Source organism: Chlamydotis macqueenii, chromosome 6 (genome assembly GCF_036417535.1).
Source record: "Chlamydotis macqueenii isolate bChlMac1 chromosome 6, bChlMac1.mat, whole genome shotgun sequence".
Lineage (NCBI taxonomy): Eukaryota > Metazoa > Chordata > Aves > Otidiformes > Otididae > Chlamydotis > Chlamydotis macqueenii.
In genome coordinates this window covers 41,592,777-41,606,492 of record NC_141561.1, presented here as the reverse complement: position 1 = coordinate 41,606,492, position 13,716 = coordinate 41,592,777, and the positions used below count along the sequence as shown (strand labels likewise).

Here is a 13,716-nt window from a genome sequence, read left to right as displayed (position 1 = left end):
CCACCAGCGTCGATCCCAGTCTAAGCAGAAGGCACTCTTACACCAGCTGCCAAGAGCTCACTCTTGTATTAGCAGCCAACTGTCTAGTGAACCACATACACATTAATGCAAATTTTAAGAATTTTAAGACATTTGGAATGTTTAGGATTGCCATGACATGGCTCGTGGCAATCCCAGGCACAAATCCAGGCTGGGTGGAGAATGGATTGAGAGCAGCCCTGAGGAGAGGGACTCAGGAGTGATGGTGGACGAGAAGCTCAACGAGAGCTGGCAATGCGCCCTTGCAGCACAGAAAGCCAACCGCATCCTGGGCTGCATCCCCAGCAGCGTGGGCAGTAGGGCGAGGGAGGTGAGTTTGCCCCTCTGCTCCGCCCTGGTGAGACCCCACCTGGAGTACTGTGTCCAGTTCTGGAGCCCCCAACAACAAAAGGATGTGGAGCTGTTGGAGAGGGTCCAGAGGAGGCCACACAGATGATGAGAGGGCTGGAGCAGCTCTGCTGTGAGGCCAGGCTGAGAGAGCTGGGGCTGTTCAGCCTGGAGAAGAGGAGGCTCCAGGGAGACCTTAGAGCGGCCTCCCAGTGCCTAAAGGGGGCTGCAGGAAAGGTGGGGAGAGACTCTTCAGCAGGGCCTGGTGTGACAGGACAAGGGGTAATGATTTTAAAATAGAGGGAGGGAGATTTAGATTGGATATTAGGAAAAAAATTTTTACAATGCGAGTTGTAGAACACTGTCCCAGGTTGCCCAGAGAGGTGGTGGATGCCCCATCCCTGGAAACGTTCCAGGCCAGGTTGGCCAGGGCTCTGGGCAACCTGATCCGGTTGGAGATGTCCCTGCTCCTGGCAGGGGGGTTGGACTGGATGGCCTTCGAAGGTCCCTTCCAACCCAAACCATCCTGTGATTCTATGATTTCTTAGGTGGCACTAAATATCTAGAATATCCCAAGGAACAAGTCAGTTTGCATTAATTGCTGCTTTACCACTTGTCCATTGTTTTAAAATTAGCCATATGAGTAAGATTCTTCTGATACGCTAGTGAATCTAAAAAGAAAGGGAAAGGCAGGTTCAACAGAAGAATGCAAAAGCAAAACAAACCTTCTTGCAATTTATCTCAGTTTGTCACAGCAATTGCCTCGCTTTCCCTGAGCTCACACAAACTAAAAGTACCACACATCAACAGTCTCAAAAAGTTTATCTTTCCTAGCAGTAATTAATCTTAGCTACCTGCATTTCCAGGTTATATACAAATCATCCAGAAAAAAAGGAGAACAATAGAATAGAAGATTGTCTAGGTCTGACTTTTCAACAACAAGGCCAGTGTGCACCCATTTCTCCCATTTCAGACAAGTGCATTATCAACCACCCACTCCAAAAATCTTCCTTTTGAGATTTCACGGCTATTGTACCTGCTGCCCACCAGCTCACCACCAGCTGCATCTGCCACACAGTGTACTTTAACATTACATCTGCAAAATGCCAGGAATTTCTCTAATCTACTGTATGCTTCTTCAGTTGAAACCTAAAATTAAATTACACTTTCTGCTTGAAATGTTCATGCAAGATGCCCGTTACTTTGGAAGGATCTATGCCTCTGCTAGTTGGGCCCACCGGAGATGTCTTCTTTTTCCAGTGCCCCGCAACAACAGTGCGCCAAATACCAGTGAAACCCTCCGTCCACCAAGAAGGCAGAATTCCCAAAAATACCAGTCCCAAACAAGCACTGGCGTTCAGCAGAGTGCCACTGCCCCAAAGAAGTTACAAGTTACACCAGCAATTTCTGCCAGAAGGTCTCAAAAATGACGCCGACCTTTATGCTCACAAGGGCAAAGAATTCACATATTCCCATGGTACACTAAGAAGCTTCTAAGTCTGTCACTGAAGTTGGTAAAACAAAAAGTCTTCATTTTCCTATACAAAAATATCTTTTTCTTGAAAGTGCAGAGGTGTAGTCAGTCATGGCCTAAACTGCTGGAAGGCAGAAGGGGAGAGTCACTCAACTAAGCAATTCAGGCCGCGCAGATCACAAAGCACCAAGGGCAGCCTTCCATTTAGAGCTCCGAAGTCACTTCCCTTCGACAGTCATCAGCCTCTCTCTCTAATGAGCAGAAAACGGCAAAACGAAACGCTACTAGCTCACCCTAACACACTAGCTTAGGCACGCATGCTTTGAGAGAAGCATTTAAGCGTTTAAGAGACTTGAGAATTTCTTCTAGTAAATCAAAGCTTTCTTTTAATGTATCAGGCTTTCCACGGTGAAACACTTCATTCGACTACAATTTCCCAAGGTGCAAGGCAAACATCATTTAATCCCCGTAACACAACTGAGAGCAGTTACAACCACATCTCCAAGTACCACGGGGTGGGGAAGAGAAAACCCCAACCCAAAAAACCTTATTTAGACTAGTCATTACACAAAAGTATCCTACAGCTTTTCTGATCCAAGACTATTTCAACAAGCCAGTAATCCAATATAACGAGAGGGGTAATTTTAAGACATATGAAACAGAAGTTAATTTTCTTTACTTTTTAACAGTAGTCTCCATCCAACACCATGACTTAAAAAAGACATCTTGAAGAGAGAAATTATGCCACACTCAAAGCAAAAGCAAGAATGTCCCACAGCTGTCAAAGACCAACAATAGGTAAAAGTCGCAAGACCTCAGGCTAGACTGAAGTCACACTGCAACTTTATTTCTCATCAACTTTATACCAGATTAGCCAGAAAGCTCCCTGGGTTTTGTACGTCATAGAAGACCTATACAAAATCAATTTTCAGTTTAAAACTTGAGATTTCATTACCTTAACATCAAAGCAGCAAGTAGCCTTTTTTTTTTTTTTTTTTTTTTTATTAATTTCAGAAGGTTAACTGACCCACGCGCTAACGTCAACACAGGTGTGGAAGAGCAGTCAACTGGAGAAGCTGGAGAAGGGGACAGCCAGCTGGGGCTTCTGGCACTCAGGAAGCACAGACAATCTTAGAGCATGCAGCAAAAAGCATGATACCTGGACACGACTCCTGATATAGCAGCTACAAAGGCTGGTTTTGAAGGGCAGAAGATTTTTACAGAGCTTGTCATTATAGAAATAACAGCAGGTTGATGCAGTCAAAACAGCAGATTTTTGCTTTTTTTTAGAGCAAGCATACCAGAATACCCACACAGTCACCACCAACACACAGTTCGTGCACCTAAGAGGATGGGAAGCTTTTCAGAAGCAGAATTCTGCAGCAAACCCTGTGGCACTCACACATAAGGCCACAATCACAACAGACATTAACAGGCAGGAAGGGAGGCAAGAGACAAAACTACCTCGCCATTCTCTTGAATCCTCTTTTGCACCTCTGGGACAGGTACATCGACATAAATGGCCAAGTGAGGTGGCAGGAATTCAGAAATGCTGATCTCTTTGATCTCCTTGTAGTGATCGAGACCTGCATAAAAACAAAAGCAGACACACCAGAGAGCTAAAGGCAGCCCAGCTGAACACATCACGTGTTCCAAATGAGGACAAGAGGAACAACGTTAAAATTATAACCTATCAGGTAATTAGTCTGCAAGCACCCGAGTGTTTTTTTCCTGCTTTTGCTAAACTCATTCTACCTGTAAATATATCACATCCCTCACCTTTGTATTTATAATCTGTTTTTCTTGCCTGATACAGCAAGTTTAGGGTAGGCTTTTTCTCAAATAGGATTCAGGAAGTTTTTAGGATAAGCCATCTTCCAGAAAGAGAAAGTAAAACACAATTAAACTAAGAAGCTACGTGCACTGAGACATAAATGATCTAACATCAGTTATATCAAAGAGGGAATTAATTTCTGACTTAAGTTTATAGAAGCCTAGATTTTTTTTTTCCTCCATCGTTTAGAGATAGCCTCTCAAAACACCAGGGAGAGACTGCAACACTGCCTTCTGCCACAACCTCATACACAAAATAAATAGCCCCATCCTACCACAAAGATGATAGCGTGGCAAAGATGGTAATGGAAAAAAAAAAAAAAATCATGCTTCAGGAAGACTTTGCAAGAAGTACTCTATTTTCCACCATGGGAGGAAACCCAAGGATCAGGCAGGCATTTGCCTCGTCCTCTGTTGCATACACAAAATCACACTGAGGTAAAGATAATATTTTAAGAGGTCACCAACCCAACAGTGTCCCTTTTCACCTATACTGGAGGCATACTCTGCACTGCTGTTACTCAATAGCTCTGTGCGCTATGTGAGCAACAGCTGATCTTCTCTCCAAAAATGCGACAGCCAGACTCTGTTTTGGAGGACAGGACCTTCCCATACAAAAAAAAAAAATTGATCTGAGAGGAGTTTTTCACTTTTGTGCAACTGAGTTCTTGTACCACATCAACAACCTAAAGCATTTTTGGGGTAATATGTGGTGATTAGCAAGCCATGCAGGTTCAGGGAAAGCATCTGTTCAAATTTAAGTAGCATGAATAGCACAGGCTCCTGTTAAGCCTAGCTCAAGGGCAAGCTTTCCTCAGTAAGGCTCATCAGCTTAGCAAGTGCCAGGCTTTCAAATCCCACCGGTTTCTGAAAAATTTAAAGCCCGCTGTGCTTGGCACCAGAGTAAGCAGCAGTCAGCAGTACCTCTAACCAAGAGGTTTGCTGTTTAAGGATTTCAGAACAATCCATTACTTGCTGTCAGAATTTCATATGAACTACAGATCGCGACTTGCTGGGCTTTGTTTGCCTCTCCAATGCAGAGCAGTAAGACACAGTTCATTACAACCAGCTTTCAAACTCATTCAGCAAGAAGCTGCAACTTACCGCAGGTGTTAAAAAACAACTACACCCCTCCTAAATCGAAGCCAAATCAAATAAGACAACAGAAACACGAGGCAGTCAGGGAAACAACTACCTTCACCTCAAGAGCAGACAAAATGCCACACTTGCTAAGAACAGGCAGAAACAAAAATTTCAGCCTTTAAGGCTGAATTATTTAAGGGTCAGCTGATGACTGGGATTTACAGCTACTTTCTCCAGAATTCCAAACTTTTGTGCAGCTGTAAGTTTGCATGTTTTGGCTGTGACTGGTCTCCTACACATGTCACATAACCGCTCCATTCCTAGCCAAGGGATGGAGACTCTATAAGCTTGCCCATAAGGCGTCCGCACAGTAACACTGCACCGCTCAGGAGCTCAGCACCCGTCACCCTGAACCACAGAATCACTGAGGGTGGAAGGAACATCTACAGACCAGCTGGTTCAACCACTCGGCTCAGAATGGGGTCAAATACAGCAGGCGGCTCAGAACAGTGTCCCACAGGGTTCTGAGGGTCTCCAGGACAGAGATCCCACAGGATCTCCAAGCAACCTGCTCCAGGGTTTGACTACCTGCACAACAGAAAATGTTCTCTTATAAATGGAACTTCTCGCATTTCAATTTGTGACCTTTGGCTTTCATCCTCTCACTGAGACCCACTGAGAAAAGACTGGTTCCATCCAATAATTCTCCCCATCAATTATTTATTTGCATAAACACCATCATGTATTTACACACATCCCCCTGAGCCTTCTCTTCTCCAGGCCACAAAAAAAGTCCCACCTCTCTCAGCCTCTCCTCATACACTGGATGTTCTAGTTTCTTAGTGACCTCTGTGGCCCTTTGCTAGACTCGCTCCAGTAAGTTCCTACCTTTTGTCAACTCCTAGCCCAGAACTGGAGTCACCAATCTACTCTAGATTCGGTGATCACCTCCCTTGACGTGCTGACAACACTCTTCTTCATGCAGCACCCGGGATGCTGGTGGCATCCTTTGCCACAAGGGACACGTTGCTGGCAAATTCAAAAATTCAAAGCACTGCCGGCAAATTCAAAACAAACAAACAAAAAAATCAACTTGGTGTCCACCAGGATTCCTAGGTCCTCCTCTGCAAAACTACTTTCTAGTCAGCTGGCTTCCAGCATACACCAGTGCCTGCAGCTATTCCTGCCTAGCTGCAGGACTCTGCATCCCCTTTTGCTGAACTTCATGAGTTTACCATCCAACTATTTCTCCACAGCACCAAAACCACATGATGTGTCAACCACTACCTTCCCAATTTTGCATTACCCGTAAACCTGCTGAGGTTGCGCTCTGGCCTGTCAGTTTAAAACTGTGTTAAAACCCAGTTTAAACCTCCTTCAGCCTCAGTATCCTCCCCTGAGATACACCACTAGTTACTGGCCTCCAGCTGGACTTTGCACAACCCTCTGAGCCCAGTAGTTCAGCCACTTTTCAATCTACTACCTGCACATCTAATCCATCAGTTTGTCAATGAGGAGGTTATGAGAGACAGCACTGAAAGATTTGCTTAAGTTCAGATAATATCTGCTGCTCTCCACTCATCCACTGAGCTAGCCTTCTATGAGGAGCTGACTATCAATTGTTTAAGCGCAACTTCCTTTTCAGAAAACTATGACTACACTCCATCACCTTCACATCCTCCATACATTTGGAAACGGCTTCCAGGAGGATTTGCTCCATCACCTTTCTGCAGATCAAGTTGAGGCAGATTGGCCTGTAGCTCCCTGCATTGTCCTCCTTGCCCTTCTCAAAGACAAAAGCAACATTTGTGTTCTTTGAGACTCAAAAGGGAGTCGGTCATTTAAGGCATGCAGGACAAACCCTGCTGACCCATTATCTACCTCCCACCTAATGCTGCAAGATCACAGTCTGCCTGAAGGACCTCTAGTCTTCATCAGCATGCCTGCTCACATTTCCAGGGAACTCCAGGAGTCTCTGGCTGACAGGACACAAGCAAGCAATACACGGAATACATGTTCTTTAACATAGAAGCAGAACCAAAGCCTTGAATCAAAACAGGAAGTCTCACGGCTTGAGGTTGGTCCTTGACACACAGGGAACAGCAAGGCGCTAAGCACCTTATGAACAACTCTGGAAATGTAAAGGAGTCCATCTTCCAAGCAGGCTTTTTTTGTTTCTTTTTTAAAAACTAAACTACCGCACTTCTGGCTGAGGTTACAGCAAAATAACTTCCTTTCACGTGCAAGTAACTTACATCGTTTGTGGATGTAGCCTTGTTTAAACATTGCATCCAGAAACACAAAGTCGCTGTAGGGAGAGCGCTCCATCACCACGCCTTGTCCTGCAAGCGAAGGCAGGTTCCAGTCAGGAAGGCTCAAAGAGACCGCTGGCAGCAACATTTAAAATTAAAGACAGTACTGTTCTTATGGTCAATATTCTGATCACTTTCCTAGAAATTTTAAATAAAAGAGCAAGTTTTTGGCTCACACAAACATACAGGGTATGTATGCTGAACACGCTTGTCTCACTCCTGTGTTCTCCTACTGCGCCTCCCACTACAGGAGCTAAGTACTACTAGATTTAAGGAGTACCTTTAGTATCTGAGACTTTCTGACATTCACACCTTTGCATCTTTTTGAGAAAACACTTACTAAAGCACAAGCAACAGGTAAACGTTGGTGCAGGCAATCTCTTCTCGCCAGAAGATGCTCAATTATAACGATACCACCACCAAACAGTATTTAATGAAACCAAAAAGACTGAACAAGAGATACCGTCAGGAACTAAGTCTAGGGAGAGTCGTAAAAAGGCTGTACAACTCACTGCTGTATGTTTAAACCTTTTTCTTTTTTTTTAATAATCATCAGGGATTGCCAAATTAGAACTAATGAAATTGGTAAATGGTACATAATTCCTTTGCTAGAAATGATACGAGACACTGTTCTAACACAAAATAAGCAAGGTATTTTTCTAAATGGACTGTCAACCTGGAATCACTAAGTGGGGAAAATATAAAAAGCTTAACAAGGTAACAGCCTTTCACTCAAAAATGCAGATACTAGCAAAGCACTCCAGACAGCTTACTCACAACACACACTCATAACTTAATTCAGAAATGAAACTGATTTACTGCGAAATCTAACCTGTGGTCAGCAGATGCTCCAAGGCATCAGCATACTGTAAAACACGGTTACCAAACAGCCACGCTTGCAGCCGATAAGAGTGTCCATCGGGGCATTTCGGATCGTTGTAAAACCTCTCTAGGTTACAGAAACCATTGAATTTCTCATCCAGCAACGTTCCGTCTCCCGTGATTCTGTCTAGGTAATGGATGTCTGCTTCTGGGAAATATTTCATTCCTGACAAAAAAAAGAAAGCCACAACAGAACACCCATCAAAATAGCAAGTTTCTTTTGTTTACAGTAAACACCTATTCAGCTCTAATTTAAATGTATAGCTCTGATTTAAACAAAATCACAATCACATCACAGATGGCAGACAAACCTTCATTTGAAGTACTGCTACCCTTCACCTCCCTGGTGAGAGCTGAGCTACTGTTCTAAGCATCAGCTTTTTGCCACCAGTCCTCTACTCACATACATTCCCTGCATACATCCATGCAGAAGATCCTGCCTCTCAGAAGCACTCAGTGACTTCACCAGAGTTAGGACCTCAGGGAGCAAACCGACTTCCTCAAAACCGAAATTTCACTCACAACACATCATCCCTACACAAGTATCCCACAGATCTGACAAGCGTCCCGTCCTCATCTCAGACCTCCTCAACATTTTATTCTCCCCTTATCTATAAGCTCTCCACATTAACTGTGGCATTACCCAACTAATAATTTGCCGGTCAAGAATTGCTGGTTTGGCGAACTAACTTTCTTTACACAAAAATTACAATTACACTGTTAAATTCTACTAACTGCTAGAGAAATAGGTAAATAAGATGTACCTAATTTTTCTGCTATTTGTTGTGCAAGCTTGCCCTTTCCAGAAGATAAATTCCCATCCACAGTGAAGACTTTGCTGTATTCAGTGAACTTTTTTGTAGCTCTGTCTCCCAATATATATGCCAGCAAGCCATACTGCAAATTCTGCTTAGAGCTGACATGAATTCTTGCCTGAAAGAGAACACAATGATGAAATTAGCATATTTTTGTTTTCTCAGCTGAACGAGGCATGCTCAAAGTGCAGCATTTTCAGACCTTTTGCCCACGCAGGAGGATACACACTCATACATCTCACACAAGGAATGTTCATACAGTACCGTTATTACCACCATTTCAGCTCAGCAACTGAAGCCGTGTTTAGGCTGAGAAGCTGTTTATGAAATAAAAGACTGAGAAGCTGGAAACCATGAAATAGCTTTTAGTGTTTTTAAAGCTTGAATCAGGACTGCACTGCTCTGAATCCACTCGATGACTTAAACTTCCCAGACTTCCTGAAGGCCATGGACACACGATGTGCCCTGCACTCCCAAGGGAGATGCTAGCGGAGGGTTTTGCTTCCGTTTTTGTTTGTTATTGGGTAGAGATTAATATTAAATCCCCTGCCAGTCTCTCACGGGAGTTAAAGCTCCATTTCTGCACAGTTCCTGGCCTCGACGGTGAAGAGAAACATTCACCTGGCCTGGAAAGCTGGAGGCGATACCTTACCCAGCCCTTCTCAGCAAAGCTGCTCAGAGGCCCGGGTGAAAACTGAATAACCCTTATTTTGAACAATATAGCGACCTCGCTTACGCAAGCGCTTTAATTTTTATTCAAAACTCTTCTGCCTGCACCACCAAAGACCGCATTCCCAAGCTGAAGGTCACCCGGTCATCGCGCTCCGGCCTCAGGTATTTTCCTTGTGCCTCTACCTAAAATCTCGCCTCCTCTCCGAAGCCCCCTTCGGAGCACTTCCCTCTTGGGAAGGTCCCCTCCTAAAGGAGCAGTCCGGCCTGGCACCCCCCCCCCCCCCTCCCCGAGCTCCATCCCAACGCTCCCCGGGGACGCGGCCCCACCCCGAGCACCGGAGCCGCCCCCGCGAGGAGGCCGGAGAGGCCCGGGTACCCCAAGGTGAGCATCCACCGCCCCGTCGCCTTTCCCCGCTCACCGCCGGCCCCGCGGCGCTGCCCAGGCGGCCCCGAGCGGCGGAGGCGGCGGCCGGGCCGAGCCTGCCCAACCACAAGGACATGGCGGGTCCCGGGAAGACGCGGCCGGCCCTGGCGCGACGGAAGAAGGCGAGGCGCGGGGGGATGGCGTCACGGCGGAGGGCCGGGAGAGCGTGGGGGCGGCTGCGGCCGCGGCGGGGAAGGAGAGAAGCGGGCGGGCGGGGAAGGAGGAGGGAGCGAGGCGGAGGGGAGGGAGGGAGCAAGCAGAGAGGCAGAGAAGGAGCAGGGAGACAGACCGACCGACAGACAGAGGGGAGAAGGGAGGGAAGAAGGCAAAGAAGGAGCAGAGGAGGAGGGAGGCAGAGATGGAAGGAACAGGCGGGGAAAGAGGCAGGGAAGGAGGGAGCAGAGAGGAAGGAAGGGAGCTGGCAGAAAGGGAGGCAAAGAGGGATGGAGGGAGGGAGCAGGGAAGCAGAGAGGGAGCAGGCCGAAAAGGGGCAGGCAGGCAGAGAAGCAGAGAGGGAGCAGGCAGGCAGAGGGGAGCAGGCAGGCAGAGGGGGGCAGGCAGGCAGAGGGGAGCACGTTGCCTCGCAGACAAGCACACTGTGGGGTGGGAGCTCCAGGGGCGAGAGAGGGAGCCTGGCTCTTTCTCTGGCACTGAGTTTGCCCGGGGGAGTCCCGGTGCCGGCAGCGCCAGGGGTAAGGAAATGCTGGCTTCTCCCTGGCTTCCTCGCACCCAGCAAGTCACTTCCTTGGTAAGTGTTGTTCCCTTGGCAAGTCCCAAGGTGCTGGGAGGAGAACCAATGGCGAGACAACGACACCACTGCTCCAGTGTCCCTGGTGGGTCCTCAGGCCTCGACCCCTCCACTGAAATGGACAGGAGGTCTCGTGCCAAAGCCCCTCGCGCTCCCCCTGCCCACTGGGTCTGTGGATCAGGAGTAGTGGGATGTCCAGGACTTGAGCTTTGGGGAAGCAAGCCGCATCTCACTGTAGGCTAACTGCTTATTCCTGGTTCTGTTGCCGTGATAGGATGCGACCAGACACCAGCCATGTTGTGTCCATCCTGTCACTTTCCATGTAATCTGATGTGCAGGAGGCAGCCCCTGTGCTCCCCCTGCCTCTGTAAGGCCACCACTCCCCCTTCCAGACTGGTGGGTACCCAGCTCTTCCAACGGAGGCCCTGGTGTCTGGCTATCCACACAATTCCAGATGTGCAAAGGCAAAGAGGTGGAAATCAAGATCTACCTCCATCTGCAGCTGTATGGGAGCCCATGATCTGGGACGTCTTCCAGTTCCCCACCTACAACACTTCCTGCCATATGCTTTGGGCCTTTGATTTGGGTTGTGTTTTCTAGCTGTAGCATGGCACCTTCCATACTGACACCTCTGAGTAATTCCATTCCTGTCTGGATTCGTAGAACCACAGGATGGTTTGGGTTGGAAGGGACCTTTAAAGCCCATCCAGTCCAACCCCCCTGCAAGAAGCAGGGACAACTCCAACCAGATCAGGTTGCTCAGAGCCCCATCCAGTCTGGCCTTGAACGTTTCCAGGAATGGGGCTTCCACCGCCTCTCTGGGCAACCTGTTCCAGTGCTTCACCACCCTCAGTGTAAAAAAATTCCCCCTTCTGTCTTATATATTTCTAGCCTCTTTTAGATTGTCACTGGTCTCAAAGAAGAGGATGGTGAAGATCCACCAAGCCCCATCTGCATTTTTCACTCCTCGGGATGCCACCAGCTGCTCCTAGCTTGGCCACCGTGGAGAGAGGACCCCCATTGCTCTCTGCAGAGAGAAGGACAGCTGCCCGGTGCTTCCCACCGTTGTTCTCTGCTTGTGGCAGAGCTCCCTGGGCCTCCTTCAGCAGGGAAGGGGGTGAGCTATCTTGATGGCCTCCAGAAGCGCAAGAGGTAGGACCAGCCCTACCATTCCTACCTGTGGCTGGGATGGGGGATGCTGGCGGAAAGGGGATGCCTTAACCAGACATAGGGTAGGAGAAGACATGTCTGGGAAACCATCCTGATGCCCATTCAATGAGCAGACAAGGCAGTGGCGAACCTCACTGCTGCTCTTGGAGTTTTTGCTGGTCCTGCCACAAGATGGGGCTGGGTAATGCTGAAGGAAAGCTGCTTTCTCCCTGCCCGCCACCATGGCTTGTCTCCCGATACATTTTATGAGTGTCAACAGGTCCCCATCTCACCCAGTGCTCACTGGAGGCTGGGAAAGGCTGCTGACACTGCTAACATCAGAGGGCATCCCATTCAAAGCATCTTCTCTGTAGAAGCTGCTCCTGTCTCTATACCGCTGCAATGCATGGTTGCTGGAAACCGTGTGGGTGATTTTGCTTCCCCTACTTTTTTGGTTTTGTGCTCCCTGTTTGCCAACAGGAAGCCTGGAGAAACCGCTCTCCTTTGGGAAGCATTAAAAGCAAATTTGCCTTGTGTCAGGAAAGATCCATCTGCCTGGCCAGCCTGACCTCCTGTGTTTGTCAAGGAGCGGAAAACTGCAGAGAAACCTCTGAATGAACCAGACAGTCTGGTTTTCTAACGCTCAGCTCTTGACTGAGCTTTGAGGTCTTGGAAGTGCCTCGTTGAAACAAATGGGGAGAAGAAAAGGACCAAGGAGACACCAGAGTGAGAAGGGATCATCCCATGAGGGGTGTGAGTGGACCATCTGCCAGGGCTCTGCCAGCACCAGCCGGTCTTAGTGGCCCCAGCCAATCTCACCTTCTGCTCATGGCTCTATGGGCTACATTTAAGCTCAGCCCCGAGCGCTTAGGCTGCGTCTTAGGCTGTACCTTTGCCCATGTCTATCTCTGTCCATCTCTAACCTCCCTGCACATAGGTGGACCTTGGACCAGCTCCTTTCTGTGCGTCAGGTAGCCTTATCCCCAGTCCTGTCTCCCAGACAGACCTTGGACCTATGCTGCAGCCTTGTCTCTTGTTTAGCCTGCATCTCCCGCTGCTCCTGGGCTCCCCTAGGCTGAACCGTACTCCTTAGCTCGTCTTGCCCAGGGCTGTCACCAGAGGCTGCTGGTGCTGCCACCGCCTCCTCCCTTGGGTGGTCCTTTAGGGATGGCACCCATGGCGCATCCTGCCCCCAGCTCTCGTTGCTCTTTAGCAGGGAGCTGGGATGGAAGGGGATGCCGTTGCTCTGCTGAGCACTGAGTCCTGAGCACAGCAAGCGCTCGGTGACGCACGGGACCTCTTTCGATACTAGAGATGAGTTATTTTTTTCCTTTTCAGCTCAGGCATCTCCATGGCTTCTGAACTGGACAAGAGGGTTCCCTTCCTGCCATCTCTTGCTGTCCTTGAACTCAGGCCATCAGAGTGAGACCTACCTCTAGGGATACTCTGACACTGGATGGCCAAAAGTCAGCACCCTGCTGGAAGCCAGTAACAGCCTTTGACCCCCCTAGTTATCACACAAGGGGCTGCGAGTAGTCCTTATGCTGGAGATGATGAACGTCATCAAAGACACGGCAACTGCACCAGTTTTTGCTGGGTGAAGGTTTGCCCCTACGCCACCCTGATTAGGTTTAGGCACTTTTCCTTACAGTGACGCGTGGATCAAACTCTACAACTCAGAGAGTTATAAAGCAGGCATGTTTATTCGGCACCGGGTGCGTGGGGGATTGCTTCTCCAAAAGCACACACACTGACAGCACATTTTACCCAAAATTTATCAGGTGCAGATATAGATATTCATAGGATTGCACAATGCAGACATAGATATGCATAAGTGAGGCGGGGTTATTAATAAAACACTTGTGTAAGCATTTCAGATCTGTCTCTGGTGGTGTTCACTTCTCCAGGGGTCTGATCTTCCTCTAGATGAGCTTTAGTCATTCACCCCTGCTCTCCTT

The 13,716-nt window shown here is 48.0% G+C and overlaps 1 protein-coding gene and 1 long non-coding RNA gene across 2 annotated transcripts in view; one reads left to right on the top strand and one right to left on the bottom strand.

The window, feature by feature from the left end:
• Nucleotides 1-10,002, bottom strand: part of NDUFA10 (NADH:ubiquinone oxidoreductase subunit A10) — a 42,811-nt gene extending 32,809 nt beyond the window's left edge. The window contains exons 1-5 of the mRNA XM_086751417.1: nucleotides 9,857-10,002; nucleotides 8,715-8,883; nucleotides 7,901-8,116; nucleotides 7,012-7,098; nucleotides 3,305-3,426 (exon numbers count right to left, since the gene is read on the bottom strand). Coding sequence (XP_086607543.1) covers nucleotides 3,305-3,426; nucleotides 7,012-7,098; nucleotides 7,901-8,116; nucleotides 8,715-8,883; nucleotides 9,857-9,937 — 675 coding nt within the window. The 5' untranslated portion in view covers nucleotides 9,938-10,002. The remainder of the gene's footprint in view (nucleotides 1-3,304; nucleotides 3,427-7,011; nucleotides 7,099-7,900; nucleotides 8,117-8,714; nucleotides 8,884-9,856) is intronic.
• A 1,574-nt stretch (nucleotides 10,003-11,576) lies between these two features.
• On the top strand, nucleotides 11,577-13,629 carry LOC147600317 (uncharacterized). The gene is made up of 2 exons (XR_015258990.1): nucleotides 11,577-11,761; nucleotides 13,097-13,629. It is a non-coding gene; the product is annotated as an uncharacterized LOC147600317 (long non-coding RNA).
• Nucleotides 13,630-13,716: the final 87 nt, after the last annotated feature.